Source organism: Mixophyes fleayi, chromosome 6, assembly GCF_038048845.1.
Source record: "Mixophyes fleayi isolate aMixFle1 chromosome 6, aMixFle1.hap1, whole genome shotgun sequence".
NCBI classification, from domain to species: domain Eukaryota; kingdom Metazoa; phylum Chordata; class Amphibia; order Anura; family Limnodynastidae; genus Mixophyes; species Mixophyes fleayi.
This window is the reverse complement of record NC_134407.1, coordinates 133,650,977-133,673,144: the sequence shown is the minus strand read 5'-3', so window position 1 is coordinate 133,673,144 and position 22,168 is coordinate 133,650,977. Positions and strand designations below refer to the sequence as shown.

Sequence of the window (22,168 nt, the reverse complement as noted above, 5' to 3'; positions counted from 1 at the left end):
CATGGCAGTGTGTGCTCTGTCCGACGGCATGCTGGGGCTTGTACTTCCACAACAATAGATGTAGAGGCATGCACCTCTCTGTAGGTCTCTCTCTCACACACACACACACATATATATATATATATATATATATATATATATATATACTGTATATGTGCGTGTATATATAGATAGATATATCTATAATATAAATGTCTAGTGGCGTGTGTTAGTCTGTCTGTGTGTGTGTGGAAAAAATAAAACCAAGCTGCAGCGCCACCTGCTGGGCGGAGTTATACACTGACCTACTAAATTCTTAGTGTGTGTGGAAAAAAAATTCAGAAAGGGCTGAAATTTGGTATACTAAGATGTTTTTAATTTGTTAATTTAATTTGTTAATTGTTAAAAGTGTTTATAAAGATTTTAAAAAAATATATATATATTTCTTGAAGGAGAAGTGACAGTTGGGAGTGGTTGGTGGTTGCCGGGGGTGACAGTGGGGAGTGGTTGGTGGTTGCCGGGGGTGACAGTGGGGAGTGGTTGGTGGTTGAGGCCTGGGCTATGGCCCAAATGCAAGACAAGAACCTTTTTAACACCTTAAGTAGCTTGATTTGACTAGAATGCATGAGTATCATGCACGGGTTAACTTGTGTATATATATATATACAGAACTGATTTGGCAGGTTGCCCCTGGTGGAGGGTTCATCAAACTAAATAGTTCTTGGTGCCATCCTTTCACTCCCAGACAGTGGGGGCCAAGCATTTGCGGGCCAATGGCATTAATTTCCCGCTATGTTTTGTGAACATTAATACATATCTTTTAACTGTCACAATTTAGGCAGGTAGGCCTGTGTCCCTCTGGTGAGTGGGTGCCACACGCACCTGCCACTGGTATGTGTGGAAATGCAGTGATATTTTTGGGGAGGGAAGGGGGTTGTAAGCGGCCTAGGGGTTCAGAGGAATTCACAGGTTGCTCATAAATATTTGTTCGGCTTGCAAAATGTCTGCCTCCATTTTGTGTAGGTGACAGATACACTTTTAATAGTACTTTCACAGGCTGAGAAAATACATATAGTGACTGGGGTGTAATATAATGAAGACGCTTAAAATATTGGACATTAAATAGTACATTTACTTTACATAACTATGCAAGCTTCCCTTGTGAACATACTCCACTCCAACTATACTCATCTGTACTCTAGCAGAGAAGCTATAGAGGTGAAGCATCTGTGGCTCTTCAAACCACTGCATGCCATGGCAGAGGGCAAGCTGGGTCTTTTAATTTCAAACTAGCTGAAACCTTAGGTCACACTGACATACGTGCCAACTTCCTAACTTTTGCATTTTCTTAATCGTCATGTGCTAGAGAAGGGGGCATGGCCACGCTATATAGGGCCATATCACATTTGGGAATGTCATGTGTCATTGATTGAAAGCTGCTTCACCTCTATAGCTTCTCGGATAGAGTGCAGATGAGTATTTGTTGTGTTGCTTATGCGTATTTTGAGCTGCACGTATCTAAAACTTGTCACTCTTTGCACTTTGAGTTGCACATTAGTGGCGCTCTTGTGCTTTACAGTAAGGGTTGAGCATGCCCTTTACAGATGCAGCTTATTTTGGGTTATATGTATCTTTGAAATATTTTTCTCACCAATGTGAAAATTCTGCACCTACCCAAAGTGGTGCAATGTTTGAGCTGATGATGCTTATTGCCATATTCACTCTGATTTAATGTTGCACATATCTAAAGATGTATTTAACTCATAATACAGATATGGGAGCATAGGTATTTGCACACACGCATATGTTCTACTCTAAAGCACCCACTTTAAGGGGCATATTCAATTGTCGGCAAAAACGCCAAAAATTTCGCGCCCCCGCGCACTATTATCGTTATTATGGTAATAGTGCTTGGAAAAAACGTTATTACGGTAGTTTTCTCGCTGGATTTCAGCTCGCAGCTCCCTGAGCCGCGAGCTGAAATCCAGCTAACTATTACCGTAATAATGGTAATAGTTTTACCGTAATAACGGTAATAGTTTTAACGCGGCGGGGATATTCAACAATTAAATTTGCCCCTTAGTGTGTCTGCTGCCTATGTTTAGTAGAGGCAGCTATTTTCTGAGCTAAAGCTAATATTCAGCCTCTCATTAACTAGGACCTAGCTGCTATTGGTTTGATATGATAAAGTCTCATGGATATTGGTTCAGTCCACAAGATGACTGCCCCTAGTTTGTGGAAAACAGGAAGGCTGTAATTGTTGGAATACAATGACGTACACACATTGCCATATTGTTAGATTTTGCCCCATTGCTGATAATGATCGGTGCAACTGCACCAATCATCAATCTGTTTCTAACAATTAATCTTCAATGTACAGAGTTCAGTAATGATGATCCTGTTCACGTAATGACAATAGTAAAAAATTAAGCTTAATGCATAGACATACACCACTGTATAAATGCTGTAAACTTTAGTGAAGTTGTGTAATGATTAACTGAGAGTTGCATTCAGAAAGAGCCTTGAACTGGGTTTGAGATAAGTCTGATCTGTGATATGTCAGACTCTGCTGGATTCCTTAGAAGTTTGTACTTTCAGGCATTAGCACACAGCAAGCTGCACTTCTGGTATATCCACTGTTTGAAGTCCCTGCAGGGAATACTGACAGTGCAGTCCTCATAGAGTGAACTATTGATTTTGAAAAACTATCAATGTTGTGTTTACCTCCCAGTGAACAAACAGCACAGCAACATATTGCAGTTGGCTCTAAAACTTCTTGATGATGTATTTAAAGTGTCATAGTAAAGTTTCCTCCGTGTGTGCTGCCATCTTGGATTTATGGCCCAATTGAAATCTCCTCATACCTAGCGCAGATATGTGATATAGGGGCCTAGTTACTAAACATTTTTTGCCTGTAAATTCATGTAGCACACAAATATCAACTTTAAATTTCAGTGTACAAATAAGCTATCAAGTATTTGTGTGCTACATGAAAAAACAGTCAGTATTTAACTTATGTGCAAAACAGAATACTAATTTGCACCCCTTACATTGTAATATGGTTTTGTCCAGGAGACTGAAATAAGAAGTTTCTCAAGTTAAGATCCTTAATGAATCAGGCCCCTGATTTGGCCATCTACATGTGTAGCCAGATTAGACATTAACGTAAATCTCGCACCTCTAATGACTTCTTCACATATACTTCTATCTATCAAAACAAACCTACTTCCAATCTCTTATCTATGCTCAGGCTTCTAACCCCAAACGCCTTTTCAATACATTTAAATCTATTCTCAATCCTCCCACCCCGAACCCTCCGTCTACTATCAATGCCCAGGTTCTTGCTTCCTACTTCAAGGACAAGATTAGACTAGAAATGGTATCCTCTTCCTCGAAAAGCAATCAGCTCATTTCCTTCCCACTACCCTCTGACACCCTCTCTTCATTTGACCCCACAAATGAAGAGGAAATTTCTACTCTCTTCTTATCTTCCTACTCTACCTCCTGTCCTCTTGTTCCTATTCCCTTGCAAATTAGTAGATTCCTGTCTTCTGTGCTCATTTCACCTCTAACTCAAATCTGTAATCTCTCACTCTCTACTGGCATCTTTCCATCACTATACAAACACATAGTGATTGCTCCTATTCTAAAAAAAAAAAAGATTCCGACCCAAACTCTCTCACAAATTACCGTCCCATCTCTCAGCTCCCGTGCCCCTCCAAGCTTCTAGAGAGACTTGTCTACACTCGCCTCACACGCTTTCTTTCCGCAAACAACCTGTTGGATCCTCTTCAGTCTGGCTTTCGTTCTCAACACTCCACAGAGACTGCGTTGACTAAGGTTGTCAATGATCTGATCACTGCTAAAACTAAACGCCATTACTCTCTCCTAATTCTCCTGGATCTCTCGGCTGCATTTGACACCGTTGACCACTCTCTTCTCATACAAACGCTGCAATCCCTAGGTCTTCAAGACACTGGTCTATCCTGGTTCTCATCCTACCTTTCTAATCACTCTTTCACTGTTAATTTCTCTGGGGCCACCTCTGCTCTGCTTTCTTTATCAGTTGGAGTACCGCAAGGCTCAGTGCTAGGTCCTCTGCTGTTCTCTATCTATACCGCTTCTCTTGGAAATCTAATAAATTCCTTTAGATTTCAGTATCATCTCTATGCAGATGATACCCAAATTTATCTATCCTCTCCTGATCTCTCACCATCTGTGTTGTCTCGTGTAACTGACTGTCTTTCTGCCATTTCATCTTGGATGTCCTCTCGCCAACTCAAACTTAATCTTTCTAAAACAGAGTTAATAATATTCCCACCCACCAACAAGAGCATACCTGACATGTCTATTTCTGTTGATAACATGACCATAAATCCCAACCCACAAGCTCGCTGCCTAGGTGTAATCCTTGACTCACACCTATCTTTTGTTCCCCAAATTAACTCTATATCTAAATAATGTTACATACATCTAAACAACATTTCCAGAATTTACACATATCTCACGCAAGACACAGCAAAAACCTTAATTCATGCACTTACCAGCTCCCGCATTGACTATTGCAATTCTCTCCTTACTGGTCTTCCCCAAAACAGACTCAAACCCCTACAATCTATTTTGCACGCTGCGGCAAGATTGATTTTCCTTGCAAATCATTATTCCTCTGTTGAATCACTCTGTATGTCTCTACACTGGTTGCCTGTTTTCTACCGAATCCAATATAAAGTACTTTTACTAACCTACAAGGCCATCAACAAAGCTGCACCAACATTCATCTCCTCTCTTGTCTCAAAATATCTCCCAACTCGGCAACTCCGTTCTGCACAAGATCTGCGTCTCTCATCCAACCTCCTTACATCTTCCTATTCCCGGTTACAGGACTTTTTTCGGGCTACACCCACTCTATGGAATTCTCTCCCTCGCACAATAAGACTCTCCTCTGGTCTACAAACTTTCAAGCATTCTCTGAAAACCCACCACTTCAGACAAGCTTATAATATTCCTCAAACACCCTCTTAACCTCACTACATTACCCTATTGCCACCCGTTACACAATTTCACACAAGACAACTACCCCATTACCAACATTGTTGTGTGACAGGATCATTTAGCTTATGAGTCACTTTTACCTTTGCAGTCTGGCTGGGCCAAAAGGCAAAATGTAGACTTAACCTCATGTGTCAAACTCCCAATGTCCCATAAATTGTAAGCTTGCAAGCAGAGGGCCTTCTCATCTCTTTGTCTGTTTTACCCAGTTTGTTTATTAGTTTACTATGTTTGTCCCCAATTGTAAAGCGCTACGGAATATGTTGGCGCTATATAAATAAATGATGATGCTGATGATAATAAAGTCGGGGCAACAGGGAAACCATTAATTTCATAGATTAAAAATGTATTTGCATATGATAACAAACCTATAAAATTATTATTGTTCAGCAAAACTAGCTGGTGTAGGGCAATTTAAAGTCATGTATTTACTTTTATTATTATTCATTTTTATTTATAGGGCGCCACTAGGTGTCCGTAGCGCCGTAGAGGGAAAAACGATAACAATATCAGGTGAGACAGCACAGTACAGTAAACAATAAGCACAGTAACTGAGAAAGCTCAAAGCACAGCTGGAGAGGGTGAGGGAGGGGAGAGAGAAGATCCAGATACGATGGAGCCCAAGAGGGAGGGGGCGGATGACAGGGAGACCCCCAGAGGGGAGAGGAGGGAACGAGAGGGGACGGAGGGCAGAGGGTCCTCGAGGAGGAGGGTTAGGTAGCTTGAGAGCAGAGTTAGAAGTGGTGGAAACAGGAGAGAAGGCCCTGCTCAAAGGAGCGTACAATCTAAGGGGTGGGGTAGTCAGACAGAGACGCAGGGGAGAGAGGGAGAGAAGGAGGAACGGAGGCAAATAGAGGGAAGGGGAATGAAGGGGAAGAGGCAGAAGATAAGGTAGGAAGTTAAGTAGGAGACTGGAAGGCTTTAAGAGAAAGGTGGGTTTTTAAAGCCCGTTTGAAACTGGACAGATTAGGGGAAGTTCTGATGGAGGGAGGGAGCTTGTTCCAGTGGAGGAGGGCAGCGCGGGCGAAGTCTTGGTTACGCGCGTGGGAGGAGATAATCAGGGGGGAAGAGAGGCGATGATCATTGGCAGATCCGAGAGGGCGGGATGGAGCGTGAATAGAGAGGAGGGTGGAGAAGTGTATATTGTGGTAAATCATCCCAGATGCACATTACTGAGCTATGGATTGACCAATGTTTATATATTACGCCTATTATAGAAAAGTTCTGGAGAGGATATGCAAATAATGCTGCCTGTGAGGATCTTTAGTGACCATAAATAGTACAAGGCACTTAGGCTCCTATTTACTAATGTCCGCGTTTTTAACATGATTCCTTTCAATCCTTGTCGCAAAGATAAGTATTGTAAGTTTGTGTGTATTTACTAAAAACTTCAGCAGGAACAGCAGTCACAAAAAACTGCTGTTTCTATGAAGTCAAAACTTACCTTTTCACTGCCTCTTCACTGCCAAAGAAGATTGCAATCCTTTGTGTCCTCCTTCTCACGCCAGTGCACATTCTATGACTGAAAAGCTTAGGCATGCGCACAAACATTTTGGAGGACACGATGCTACATGTGAGAAAGAGGGATCACATGATCCCTCTACACATGCGGTGTGCAGCTTTGCTCTTTGGAGCAGAGTTTTACATAGCTGACAAGTATCAAAAACGTTAATGTATACCAGCCTGAGCTGACGTGAATACTTTCCGAGTATTAGGCATTTTCAGAACGTAATAAATTGCATTAGGAAGCAGTCTCCATACACTGTTATGGGGAGTGCCCGGCCAAACGAAGATGAATGCAAAGCAGTAGATATCTACAGTATCTGCTGTGATGCAATGTTCATAAATTTAAAACCTACTTAGTTTTGCGGTAGATACCCTGAAACGGCTGTTTTCGGGGATTTTAGATGGAAACCTTTGTTAGTAAATAGGCCCCTAAATGTCAAGAAATTCTAATATAAATTGCAGCACTTTGATATATTTAAACGTATATTAATAGCAGATCTAAACGCTTGTGATGTCAGACTGAATATTTAACTAAGTTGCACCTACCTGCTGACAGTGTAAGTTCTGCTCCACAAAAAAAAAAAGCTTATTTAACACGTGCAATCATTGGTATACATTAAATGTTATTAAAATGTTTGTCAGGTGACTAGTATCTATACATAAGCAATAACTATACTTTAAAAAGTACCAAGGAAAAAAAAAAAAAAAAAAAAAAAAAAAGAAAAATCACACCTCTCACTGGTTTCATTTGTGTGAAAACTAATCAATTATAATTTATGTGCTGTGCAACACATCTACTTGCACCTTGGCTGAGATCATTCAGAAATTATTAATTTGAATTCAAAACCAGTCAGCATTTAATATTTACCAAACAGTAAACAAATCCTTGTGGACTGTGCTCACCAACTGTTTGCATTGAGACTATAAAGGAGGCGTTTGCCTCAGTAGATACCACCAGTCCCCAAAACATTAGCCAGAACAAAATCAATAGCAGTAGCACTATAATTGTGCCCATTACTTGTATATTTATTAAATAAGTCAGTCATAAAAGGAGGCTTTTTGGATTTATTGAACAAGAGGCAAAGCCTTGTATCTCATTGATGTCACTGGTTCATAGTGAAATCATAAACTGCATTCTCATGAATGTGTATAAGTGATGGGTTTATTTTAAAGAAACTCTTATTTAACAGTTGAAAAAGAAAACTAATTTGGTAAATACAGCATACAAAATATGGATGTCTGCCCTTCACTATGCATCAGTCAGTGATTTGCAAAGTGAGTATAAGATCCTGTCCTGAATATCAAAGTTTAAGAAAGGTTTTTTTTCTTTGCCAAGATGTATTAGATAAAGCACTATAAAACAAATGCAATACAAACTTTTGATTTAGCAAGCAAAACATTTTATTATAATCACTTAATGCTTCCAATGCATATATATCCCAAAATATACAAAGTATCATATTGAAATTTGTTTAATCTTTATAATATAAAAACAATTGATATCTTTAACAGATTACACAGTCCACGGCTGGGTTACAGCAGATTGCATCAGGTTTAAAACCATCTGCCCCAGACATGTTTTAACTATTGCATCACTGTGGGTAGAAAAAGAGTGCTCACTCTAAATAACACTATTAAAACCTGCAAGGTTAGAATTAAAAAAATTACATCTTTGTTTTTTTTTTTGTTTTTTTTAAATAAATCTCACCTTTTGACAAATGTTAAGACAAAGACATGGTGCCAGCTTAATAGCACTACCAGTAGGTGGCAAAGGTTAGATGTTTTTACAGACCGAATGAGGAGGTAGATGATGTACTTTCTTTTATCTATGCATCAGCCTCCTCTAGTACATTTGATGTTGCAAGACCAAAGAGAGAGAGAGAGAGCAACGTACTGCATAGGACTTGCGTAATAATTATGTGCTGTACAAGTTGCATAGACCCATGGGAATGTCCTCAATTTATTTTAATCCTTGCATAATTTCCCTGGTCTGCAATGAGGATTTCGCAAATGCACAGCCACTTGTCTCCTGTGTGCCAACCTACACTATAAAACAATTTTCAATCCCATATACAAGTGTTGACATCTTAATATACTCATATTTACGTACAATTTGATGATCTGCAAAATCAATTTTAAAGACAGATCTCTCTTTAGTGCTGTGTGCAGGCCAAGGGAATGAGGGTATTAATATACCAAACAAATTATTCCAAGTGTACCTGTCGTTATTAAGTGCAGATCTTGTAACAAGCATTGCGTGCTATATCAGAGTTACACGCAGCTGGATCAAGATTAAGTGTAAACATATTAAACAGCACACTTTTATAGGTACAACAGAATGTGACAGATTTGGATCTGAGTGGCACAATCATCTATAAAACTAACAGATCTCTTGTAGGTGCAGACAGTACAAAGTTTGGAGAGATTATACTTTTTGGACAGCTCTCTCTGGACATGTATAAAGTTTTGGGAGAATAGGCTGTATTCATAAGCTGTAAGTTAGCAGGACAAGTCTTTTAATACATCATCTGTTGATGTAAATTAAATATCATCCTTTACAGAAGTGCTGAATGCAGCAATAACCCCCTCACCCAACCCCAACAGGAAATCCACTAATCTCCAAATCATCACTTACAAACTGACTGCCAGAAAGTGATTAGGCAACTTGTGTGCATAAGGCAACTTCTGTGTGTAAGGCCACAGACAGAAAAAAATAAAATTAAAAGTTTTCTATCCCAAGTGTCCCAAAACTGTACAGCACAAAATGCAGGTACAAAAAAAAAAATAGGTTAATCCACTTAGTTCCTAGGTGAAAGCAACACATGGTTTAGCAGCAGCACCACATAGTACCATCAGTTTAGCCAACATAGCAACCTACAATGGCATTACATATCCTGGCCATTGTCCTGCTAGACATTAAGACACACAGGTCACACTAGACAAGTGACTGCAGCAGAACCCCCTCATGAAGAACTGTCACTATGGCCCCTGTATAAACTTCTCACCCTGACAAACATGTTTTCAGAGGTTCTGCTGCAGTTCATGCAATCTTGGGGGCAATAAAATAAATATCCCTCTCAGTCAGCCTTCCCTTAGAGAAAGCACAAGTCTTTCCATGTTTACAGTGCTACTACACTAGTATAGTACCGGCTGTCCCACAGACTGCAATTTCTGCAGCATCAGGATGAATGACAAGTGTCTCCCAGGCTCTCATGCAGACCTTATATACTGTGTGTATCTGCATCACATTCCAGTGTCCCGGAACAGTCACGGGGGCATGTTCAAAGGGGGCAACATGTCCTCTGTTCAGGAGGATCTGAGCAACACACAGTCCAATCATCAGGTCACGTAACAGTGCTGTATATTAGGGGGTACAGGTGCTGTAGACTCCTCTCTAGGCACCTGTGTCTAGGGGGTGCAAGTCCCTTTTGGTCACAGACCCCCAGTGGTGCTGATAGCAGTGCTCTTTCAGGGAGGACAGTCCCCCCAAGTGTCACTAGCACCTCCCTGTGGCCTCAGGGGGCAGCTGTTTGAAGAGGTTGCGGAGGGTGCCGAGCTCCCGGGAAAGCTGTTCCACTCGCTTCTGTAGCCGCTCGTTCTCCGCCGTCAGCTCCAGCACCTTGTGCTGGGTCTCCAGGTTGCGGATCTTGGCCTTGTCCCGACTTTTCCTCACTGCGACGTTGTTGCGCTCCCGGCGCACCTTGTACTCGTCGCTGTGCTTGTCCAGCGCCTTTTTGTGCTTGCCGCTTTGGCCGCTCTTATTGTGGGGCGCCGGGCTGGGGGTGCCGGGCGGGCTGCAGGAGGAGCCGCTGCTCAGGTTGCCACTGCTGCCGGAGGGCACGGCATGGAAGCTCAGGAACGAGCGCATAGCGGACGGCTCCTCCTTGTTGAGGTCACGGTAATTGTCCAGGGGGTGCAGGACAGGCTCTGCTTTGGGTTCTCCCAGGGGCTGGAACCCCAGCATCCCCGGCTTGTAGTGCGGTGCCCCCAGCTCGCACAGGAACTCCCCACACTCTGCCTCCAGGTACGGGCTAAAGTCTATGGCTCGCTCGTGGTCCCCGATAGTAGCTGTCTCCGGGCGGGGCCCCCGGCGCTGCGGTTTGGCCCCTAGACACTCCGCGCCCCCAACCGAGTCGTAGTAAAAGTTAGCTGCTTCCATGGATCTAATAGCCGCACATCCTGGCGGGTCCCAGGGCAGCAGTCGGTGCATGGGGCAAACGGGGGCTCACAGTCAGCTCCCTGTTCTCACTATACTCGGTCTCAGTTCTGATCTGAGTCTGCCACTGCCGGGAGCCGCCTTATATAACTGTGTCATGACTGTCGTCATACGGCTTGTAGCTCCATAGCAACTTGGTCTTACCGCTCCCAGCTGCTGCTGCTGCTCAGTGAGGTGAGAGGAGTGCAGTGAGGGCAGGGTCCTCACTTCCATCAGGGGTCTCCTCCTGGCTCCCTCTACAGATGTGTAGTGTAATAAGACATGTACATAGAGGTGAGATCAGTATACTGTGTGCAGAGTGCTCACTCCCATCATAGCGGTCTTCTCCCTCTACAGATGTGTAGTGTAATAAGACATGTACAGTGAGGTGAGAGGAGTGCAGTGAGGGCAGGGTCCTCACTTCCATCAGGGGTCTCCTCCCGCTACTGATGTGTGTGTATAAAGACATATACATAGAGTTGAGAGCAGTATACTGTGTGCAGAATGCATCACAGGAGTCTTCTCCCTTTACAGATGTGTAGTGTAATAAGACATGTACAGAGAGATGATTGCAGTATACTGTGTGCAGTGCTCCCTTCCCTTCATAAGGGTCTTCTCACTCTACAGATGTGTAATGTATAAAGACATATACAGAGAGGTAAGAGCAGTGTATTAGGGGCAGGGGGGCATCTGCCCCTCGGGCCAGTCCCATAGTGGGCTATCTTGGCTGCGTCACTGGTCCACCTGCATTTTTTTTTTTCATTTAAAATAGGCTGCTGAGTCGAGTCTTGCCCCCCCGGGCTAAAGTTTGCCAGCCCTCCCCTGGGTGCAGTGTCCGGGCTACCGTCATAGGGGTTGCCTCCCTTGATGTGTGATATATACAGGGGTCTGTTGATTAAAGTGCTATAATCCATTAAAACGGAGAAAACAGCAGTTTTCTCCAGTGAAATGGCTTTCGCACAATTTATCAAGGGTTTATAGCAGAAGATTTTTCCTGCCATCACAATCAGAGCAGCCGGGCAGCATACTCTGCTTGCCTCTCTCTGCTGTATCATGGACCTGCACATAGTGTACAGCTACAGATAGCTTTACCTGTCAAAATGGGGGTGGGGACTAAGGGACATATTTATGAATGGGTGCTAGCAAACTTTCACTCTCTTTCTGTAACTCCAACGCAAGTTGGAGTGTGCCACATATTTATGAAAGGTGCATCGCAGCAGATATCGTGGATATCTGCTGCTTTGCATTTTGTTTCGTTTTTGGGAGCAGTCACCATTCAATAGCATGGTGACTGCTCCCATCCGCAATCTTAACAAGTTCCGAAAAAAAGTTTTTTTCGGATTGTTCTAATGTACGCAAGCTAAAAAATTTCAGTGCTGTCAGCTCTGCTCCGAAGAGCAGCAGGGCCGGATTTCCCGCTAGCCAACCTAGGCACCTGCCTAGGGCCTAGCGGCTCTCTGGGGGCCCAGATGGGGGGGGACAAAACAGAAAAAAAAATGTATGACACCATCCGGAAGTGACGTGCGTTCCACTGTGGAACGCACGCCGTCTCTCTCCCGCGAATCGGCATTGTACCATCACTGAGGACCTGCTTCGTGAGCGTGATTAGCGCTGTTCATCGTAACGGGATCCCTGCATCTTGTCATCACCATAGGACTCCTTGGACTCAATTTGACTGCTGGACTGTATGAGGTTGGTCTATGACTGTTCTCTAATTGGACCTCATTGCCCCATACTATGTTTCCTTGACCTGGTTGGACTGTAATAAGCAGTGGTGGGATTCAAAAAAATTAACAACAGGTTCTATGTCCTAATGACCATTTTAACTATACCAAAAGATATACCGAAAGGTAGTCTAACAATTCACGCATTAAATACTGCAATAAGAACAGTAAAAGAGGTAAAGACAACTAGATTATGTGTAACGGAAGATTTTTAATATTAAATACCTCACAAACAGTTAGTGAAGATATTTCCATATTGCTGTTTGATTGGCGTCCTCACTTGCAATTTTCTTTGCTTTTATCCGAGCATCATCAGCTGTGTGATTTACCCATAACCATCTTTGCACTGTAGGAGTAGGATTCCATTCCTTCAGCGGTAGGCCGGTAAGACCTGCAGTGACAGGCTCAGCACATCAGCATCATCACGGTTACTCACCCCAGATGCCGACGGTCGGCAACGGTGAGTGACCCAGTAATGTCCGTACTCCCGGCCCGTGCTGCCTGTCTGCTCTGCTCTTCTGCGCTGCCGCGTGATGGCTGATGGTGGCTCCGCGGCCTCCGCCCTGGGCTGGATCTTCTTCTCGCATCTCTCCTCTGCACAGTCTGTTGTGTGTTCAGGACACCTGTAGGGGGAGCCAATCGTTGCAAAGAACAAGGAAGGCAGGGTGGGGCTTACATGATGACTGACAGCCCTGCACAGCCCTGCACAGCTTAGAACAGCAGAGCCAGGCCGGTGTGAGCTATTAAACTGATTTGGGATCGTTGTCCAGGCCAGCAGGGCAAGCTGCAGTGCACAAGGTGTAAAAATTTAAAGCAGCCGCACACAGAGCTGGATTAAGGCTTTGGGGGGCCCGGGGCACTTAAGACAGGGGGGCCCCTAAGATCTAAAATTAAGGGAATAGTGACAGATGCTGCATTACATCACCTACAGCCCACAGTATGACACTTACAGCTCTCCCAGAGGGCTCGCCTAGGTTGTCTGCATAACAAATATCATTGTTTCCACAAACTAAAATACTGTACATTAAAACAATCATCAAAACACCACATTAAAATTGGTATTGACACCACACATTAAAACTAGCAATGATACCGCATATTAAAAATACCATTGATAATGCACATTAAAACTAGCAATGATACCGCACATTATAACTAACATAAAAAAATAATATATATATATATATATATAAAATGTACTAAAATTTTATTCAATATTTATTCAAAATTGCTAATGGGTGTGTTGATGCACCCTTCTACAGACCAAAAAACCTGCATTGTTGTGTACACCATTGAACGGTCACCAAAAATTAGGATTGTCCCACTAGAATCACAACGTTTCACAGACTCTGCTGCTCTCTCCTACCTGTTCTTCTTACTTTCACCACCTGTGCTGCAGGTTTTTTTAGTTGCGGCTTGTCTGGATCCTGGAGTGTTGGAGGACCTATTTGGAAAAAAAATGGGTACATTTAGAAAATTACAGCCAGCCCCAAGGTTAAATCAATACCACCCACGATTAATAATTAGGCCGTCCTCCAGCCCCAACATTAAAATAATAGTATTCATATTTAATAAATAAACCTATTTCCCTCCCTACAAACAGGTCCAGCAATAAATGAATAGTATTTGCATTTCAGAAATATACCTATTTCCCGAACCTGTCACTGCCATTAAATAATTCATAGGCACATTTAATAGAGACCTCATTCTCCTCAAACTCACCCCCAAACCACCCCATCTTAAATTAATAGTCCCTACTATTGTGACTCTCTCCCCACCTTTTTCCTTATACTGTGCCTCTCCCCCGCACTTTTTTCTCATACTGTGCCTGTCTCCCCATTTTTCCCTCAATCTGTGCATCTCCCCCCTTTTTTCTCATGCTGTGCCTCACCCATCCCCCCCTTGCCTCTCTCACCTCCTTTTTCCTTACTGTGCCTCTCTCCCATTATTCCTTAATGTGCCTCTCTCCACCCCTTAGTCCTTACTGTGCCTCTCTCACCTCCTTTTTCCTTACTGTGCCTCTCTCCCATTATTCCTTAATGTGCCTCTCTCCACCCCTTATTCCTTACTGTGCCTCTCTCACCTCCTTTTTCCTTACTGTGCCTCTTTCATCTCCTTTTTCCTTACTGTGCCTCTCTCATCTCCTTTTTCCTTACTGTGCCTCTCTCATCTCCTTTTTCCTCATAGTTCGCCTTTCTGCTTAATTCCCTTTTTTCACTTACCTTTCTATTAGCTTTTCTTTTCTTCTCCTCTCTTCTGTCTTCTCTCTTCTTGCTTCCTCTCCGCGCTGCTCTTCACTGAATGACAGGCGTGACTTGATGACGTCACGCCTGTCATTCAGCATTAACAGAGCAGAGAGGAAGGAGGGACGCCGGCGCGCCGCGATCAGGTGAGTAAAACGAAGAGGAGCAGCCCAGAACCCGCCCGCAAACCACCCCCCCCCCCCCGCCGCCGCCGCCGCCGCACAGCAGGCCAGCAAACGGTTCTGCCGAACCGCAACTAGTTTAGGAATCGGTTCTATAGAACCGGTGCGAACCGGCTGAATCCCACTACTGGTAATAAGGATATACCATCTTTCCAACAGAGCTCTCTCTAGCAGCCTCCACTGTTCCCCTTTACTTGGAACTCGCAGACCATGGCTGTTTGACCAATTACTATTGTAACAATTGCAGTGTCAGACTGCCATTCATATGGCAATTGTGGACATTCATTTGTATTATTTGTATGTAAACATTAAATGTTTTTTGTTTTAACCCCCATGCTGTCATTCCAACGTTATCACCCATCTTCTCTACATATTCTTACCTAATTGCATTACAATTAATTATTTTCGTTATAAGACAATTTTGAGCGCTAATACTCTACCATATTACTACAGGGGGCATGTATTATGATGGAAGATGCAGGGCACAGGGGGCATGTGTGATGGAAGATGCAGGGCACAGGGGGCATGTGTGATGGAAGATGCAGGGCACAGGGGGCATGTGTGATGAGAGGGAGAGTAATGAGGGGCCGCATGGTGATGCAGGAGGAGCAGCGTGATTTGCGGCGGCACATAGCTTACCCTTCTATTTAACTATAGAAGTATATGCTGTGTTAAAAAAATATAGTGCTATAGATTGTTTCAGGGAGGCGGGGGGGCATGTGGGGGGCTGCTGGGGGCGTGCGGGGCTGGGGGGCACGTGTGCGGGGCTGGGGGGCGCGTGTGCAGGGCTGGGGGGGGGGCCCAAACCAATATCTTGCCTAGGGCCCCATGAGGTGTAAATCCGGCTCTGAAGAGCAGAGCTGGACAGCGCATGTGTGGAGGGATCACATGATCCCTCTCTGTCACTCACCGCTCTCTCTCTGCAAAGCGAGAGCAGAAATGTTTGTGCTCATGCCCAGGTCTTCGAACTGCACATGGGTAATTGCAGTATGAAGAAGAACGAAGAAGACAATGAGGAGATCCGGAGACAGCACATTACAAAGAGGCAGTGGTAAGTATTTTTTTTTATCAAAGAAACAGCAGTTTATCGGAACTGCTGTTTCTGTGTTTTGGTCTCTTTATAAATTTGAAAAATAGTTCAATCCTTATAAATGCGGATTGAAAACTACTTTTCACTTTTTGAGAACATTGATAAATGTGCCCCTTGCCCCCCCCCCCGCCTAAAATACAATTCTATATTCACTCCTGCCTGCCATAACTCGCTCAGGGGTCTATCAGGCATATTTATTAATCACAGCATTTTAACCACAATCCCTTTGAATCCTTATTGCAAAGATAAGGATTGAAATATTGTCAGTATTTATTAAAACTCTTCAACAGGAACAGCAGTCACGAAAATCTGCTGTTCTTGCGAAAACCTGTATCCTATCTTTTCTGTGGTCACTATCGCAAAGTGGCCACCTTTGCGATAGGGACCAGAGGGGAGAGCAAGTAGGTTGCGGTGAGGATCCCTCTACTGCAATGCTCTCTTCATAGACTTCAACGGCTAATGCCAGGTGATGCATATCTAAGCACGGCTGAAATACACTATGGCGGGGCTACTTAAGTAAGAATGCACATAGCCCTTCCACGGCGAGGGATCCAGCAAAGCCGGTGAGGCTTCTGCTGGATCACATAGAAAAATACATGCTACACCATCCTGAGATGGCATTACCTTTCTGCGAAATGAAAAGCTTTTCAAAGCTTTATGCATTGCAGAACTTTGCAGTCCCCATATTAATCTACGGAGACTGCGTTAAGAAACGCCAAGTAGATTTCTCCTGCCAAAAACTCTTTATACAGGCTCACTGTTAATAGTGAAAAGAGTGTGTGCTGGAGGAGGGTCTTCACCGGGCCACCCAGAACCCCCCCGACATGTTAAATTACAGCAGTGCTTCATTATGCATCACTGCATTTCGAGGCAATGCACAATGATTATCACCACACTGTTGTAATAAATAGATCCCATTGAGAGGAGAAAGCTGGGTGCAGTTTCCAGTATAGAGGGGTCATCCCATGTCTTTTCATGTAGGATGCAAATACTTGATAGTTTTATTTTTACACTGACATTAAAAGTTGATCTAGGACATGCCCTACCCCAATTATATATCTGTCCTGACATTTTAAATTTACCTCCCCTCCAATGCAACATGGTTTTGCCAAGGTTCAAAGTTACTTATTTTTTTGCTTTCCTTTCCTTAATGAATCAGGCCCATTGTATATAAGATGTGATGGGTAATAAATAGGGACCTTAATTTCAAAGAAGACGGCCTATGTTGTAACATTACTAATTCCTTATTTTATGTGTATGTACAACATGGCTGTCATTGTAGTATGGGTTCTTAGTCTGTATTTTCAGATACAGCAGTACATATTAAGTCAATCTGTATACTGGGTGTCATTCTCAATTTCTTCTTGTTCTTAATGATGGACAACAGCACAATACCACTTCTCTTCTGAATGCCTTTATCATTGTCTGTTCTTGTTCTGTGTTGTTGAACAGCCGCACAGTGCACTTCTGTTCTCCAGCACTCTTGAGTGTTGTTTTCAGTATGTTCTGTGGGTGTTGAGCTGAGGGTGAGTAACTCTGCAATCCCAAGGGTTTTAGAGACTGGTTATAGTAGTTGGGGTACGAGGGCTTTCCCTGCAAGTGTCAGGTATTTTTCAGCAAAAGAGGGAACAGTTACAGTGTAAGCATACCTAACAATAATACTTTTTGGTACAAATGGTGGGTTTTTAGTGGCTAGTTCTGCTGCCATCGGAATCATTTAAAATGTTTTTCTTCTAACACATAGGAGCTTGTTGTGTGTCAAGCCCTCCTGACCAATCAGTGCGCTCAAGAAATGACAGGTTTGTATGTGTACGAAGCATTCATTTTTCTCCCCCCTGTAGTAGAATTGGTCATCAGACATAAGGTACCAAATTATTTTCTACAGAAATACATGTGTCGCAAACAGTAAATCCACGCCATTCTGGATCAGGTCTCTGTTTTTTTTCTAATGTTTTCCATAACTTGGTGGCTGGTAATGAAACCTACCTGATCTTGGTGTACCAGAGAAGGGAAGATCTTCCCAAGTCTATTTTATAATAACTTTGGTCCACTTTTGGTAATAAGATTGTCAGGCCGTAGGCCTATTGAGAACTACAATGAAGGAGAACACTAACCGGTATTAGCACTACTGAACTAGTAGGTGCGGAGTCTAACGTACCCCTGGTATTTGCCAGGGACCCCCGCAAGGAGGTTTGGACTTCGCTGCATAGGGCACACAGGTCGCAGTCCTACTAGCCAGTTGCCGATGTAGTGTAGAAGGGTCAGATGGTCCGGGTCAAGCCAATCGGGAATACAAGGTACCAGGGAGAATCCAGAGGAATAGTCAACAAGCCGAGGTCGCAGGAACAATATGGGTCACACAGAACAAAGGATGGTCGCCAAGCCGGGTCACAACGAGACAGCAGGAACATTGGAAGCACAATCAGGGAAAGTAGAGCAGGGAGAACCAGGAACACTAGGTATTGAACCTGTTACTCTGGCACCCTAATGGCGCCAGAGCCAGGTTTAAATAAGACAGGGTAGGTGCTGATTGGAGGAGCCAGGAGGCGGCGCACTGGAACGGTAAGTAGAATCCCATTGCCTAGTAACGGGAAGGAGCAGGGCGCATGCGCCCGACAAGCACAGACAGAGGAAGCCGCAGCGCATCTGTTGCCTAGCAACAGAGCGCTACGGCCCGGAAGGCAGGCGTCTTTCCCTGACTGACAGGGAATCAGCGGGGACGGCGCCTGACAAAGATAGGCTGGTAGCTACTGCTGGTATTGTGGTCTCTGCTTGGCTTGGGGTAAATTATAACCTGTGTCTTGGTGATGATAGAATCTCAAGATTCTTATAGATCAAATTTAAAGCACTGTAAGATAGAATTAAACAGTTTCACCAACATGGGAGAGTGTGCGTTAAGGTAATGAAGTGCCGTGAAACCGTCCCAGGAAGGGCTCTTTGAGATGCCAGTTGGGAAGTTGGCGAAGGAAGAACGTCTATTTTTAAATATTGCAACATGGTCAGACCACGACACAGGAGATCTGAGCCCCTAGCATGTTTGGTGTGGAACAGCCATCTACAAGAATTGGGTCAATACACGAGTATACATTTTGTGGGGTGAGAGATGTGTGTGTTCTCTTGTTTGTGGACTCTGGACACTCCAAGCTTTGTAGAAATCATAGTGTTTTAGTGACCCCATCATGGTATCCATGCTGGGGTCAGTGCTTGGAGATCCTACACAGGGTCTAAAACTGTATTGAAGTTTTCCACCAAAATTAGATGACCTTGTGCTGATTGCACTAGTTGGCGAAAAAATTTGGTGAAGAAGACACTCTGCCCCACATTAGACACATATGCAGAGTCAATAAAAGTAAAGTTGAGTAGTTTTCCAGCTATAATGGTGTATCTACCATGCAGGTTCAATTAAAGGTCATCCATTGAAATTTTTTTTTTTATTATATATTAAAATCGCTGCTTCCTTTTGCTTGCAGTCTGCAGAGGATTAATAGGCTTGTGAGGCCTGTTCAAAGTGAGTCTCCTCTAGGAGGATGATGTCAGCTTTTTTTTTCTTTTAAAATATTGGTGGGTAGTGGTGCATTGTTTGTGGCAAATTAAGGCCATTAACATCTAGTGATAAGACTTTAAGACTTATGGTGTGTGAATTGGGTATGCTATCTGAAAATAAGCACTGGACAGGGTGACTCGCAAGGAAGTGTGGTAATCCAGGTGATTAGTTTTGAAGGGAAAGGGTTTTGGTGGGAAAGGGAGTGGGTCAAGAATTGTAAAGGTGGGGAAGGAATAAAGGGAAATAGACCTAGAACTGTAATGTCACATCCAAAGTGAATTATACAGGTACCTGGTACGTACCAAATGTGTGGGGGGGTAAGACAAAGGCACATAGAACCAGGCATACCTGTTGAATTGAGTAAATGAGGGGGGAGGAAACATGTTGGAACAACCAGGTGGCTATAGCATTACAACAATGGGGCTATAGTGTTAGTAGACATGAAAAGGTGATTACATTCTGGTAGGAATAGGATGCCAAGTTTTTTCCAAGAATGTAATTTTAAACAGAACAAAAATGAGTACATTGTTGACATGCAATAACACTTTTTAAATACAAACTACAATTCTATTACCATTTTTTCTATTGAGGTGAATTGTGTATTTTTAAATTCACACTTAGTACTTCCAAATGCATTTCAAATATTACAAAATTTACTTTTTGTATATGTTATATAAAAGTTCATCCTTCAGAATGAATTAAAGAAAATATTTGGTCCACAACATTATTTAATATTACACTCTCTACTCCAAAGTATCATGGATTTTTGAGGAACACATCAATGCACAGTTAGTTTAAAAAATGTAAATTTAGTCATTAGAGCATTATTATTATCACACCCATATGGAGCATAGCAAATAACTTGAGCTGCAAGAGGTGCGATCCCCAATGTCAGACACTGTTGATCTAATTTAGTTGGGTGCAGTAAGGCCTAAAGTGAATAAGTCTAGTGGTTTTACACCCTAACAGCCACTAGCCATATTGATTGGCATGACAGAAAAGAACTTCCTCTCTTAAGTGTGTTCTGTCTTTTGTGCTCAGACCTGGTACGTTATCAGTATGTAAATAAAATATTTACTGAACTTGCCATGGCAAGATAATTTGCATAATGATGCACAGATTATGCAAATGAGATCAACAATGTGTCGCTTGCTGCGAGATCACAGGACTGCAATAGAATGAGATCCATCTCCATATCTACTCTGTCTCATCATCTTCTTTCTCCAATTCTAACTTACCTCCCCTGCCCCCCTTCGTTATTATCCCCCGGCCCATTATCCTTACCCCTGTCCCTCCATCACCTCCTCATCCTACCTTCCCCCAACTTGGATTGTTTAGCCTCCACCTACTCTGATACCCACTGTGACCGCCAAGCCTAATGTCTCATCTCCTCCTATTGTCTCTAATTACTCCCACCCTCTAGAATTTAAGCTGTCACGGGCAGTGCCCTTTACCCTATGTCTCATATTTGCCCTCACTCTGTCTTCCTTGTATATCCCTGTCATGCTGAATTGATTCTGTGTGCCATGCAGTTTGTTGTGTTAATTGCTTCAATGTTTTAACTATTCTGCTTATCTGTACCATGTACCTGTTATTGCCCCTGTTATTCCTTATGCTGAATTGCTTCTGTATGCTTTGCAATTTATTCTGTTAATTGCATCCATGTATGTATTATACTGCCTAATGTACCCAGCATAGTTATGTTTCCTGTTCTCATGTTAGAATTTGATGATTAAGTAAGTAAAATGTATAAAGGGGCAACGTTTAGGTAGGATTATGTTTGTTTAGAGCTGGTTATTTTCTTTTATAACAAGTGAAAGATCCACTTTAAAAGTAAAATTCATGCATGTACCCCTGTTTGCATGTTCCTTAAGTGATGGATTTAAACTGTCCAGAGAAGGACTCCAATATATTTAGTTACTGTTCCGTCATATTTTACACATAGAACTTAAAATTTATGAGGACTGGTTCCTATTTGAGCTGTTGCCACGGTTTGTTTGGGGTTTGTCAACAGTGGGAAACTTGATTGCATTCCACTTCAGTAACACTTCTGTTCCTGGGATGTTGGATGCCTATGACAACTTCTCCAGCACATTCATCTCTGCATGTGGCTAAAAGCTGAACAGGGCTAACTCTGGGCAGGAGGTGCGCTGGAATGCCAGCACTGGCCCTGGAAACACTTATGGGTTTACAGTTAGTTATAACGAAGGGAGGCTTGTCTTCTATGGACAGTGTTTTTGGTCCTATGCCAATCCTTAATTTATGTTCCTCTGGTACAGACAATTCATTTGAGGCAGTGGCTGCTTTGATAATGGTTGCCAGTAATATTTCTGCTGTAAAGTAGCCACAGACACTTTCCCCAGCAGGAGCTACAATTGTTTTTCCACGTATCATTTGTTACCCATGCCTCTTACGTAAACTCCCGGAAGAGAAGTCATGTGACAGGTGGTAGGAGGGGGCGTGATGCAGCTGTGCCACTAGCTAGGAAATGGCAAAATTAATGGCAGGGGGCGGGGCTTAATGACGCAGAAGCATGTAATTAGGCCCCTCCTCCATCACGTCCTGGAGATTGCCTATTTTTCCAGGAGTCCGGGAGGACCCCCCGAAATTCGGGAGTCTCCCAGAAACTCCGGGACAGTAGGCAACGATGAGTAAG

The 22,168-nt window shown here is 43.2% G+C and overlaps 1 protein-coding gene across 1 annotated transcript; it reads right to left on the bottom strand.

Annotated features, from left to right (window-relative positions):
• Window positions 1-7,584: 7,584 nt before the first annotated feature.
• Window positions 7,585-10,815, bottom strand: CEBPB (CCAAT enhancer binding protein beta). The gene has a single exon (XM_075176468.1). The coding sequence runs from the start codon at window positions 10,742-10,744 to the stop codon at window positions 10,031-10,033; it is 714 nt and encodes a 237-aa protein (XP_075032569.1). The 5' UTR covers window positions 10,745-10,815; the 3' UTR covers window positions 7,585-10,030.
• Window positions 10,816-22,168: the final 11,353 nt, after the last annotated feature.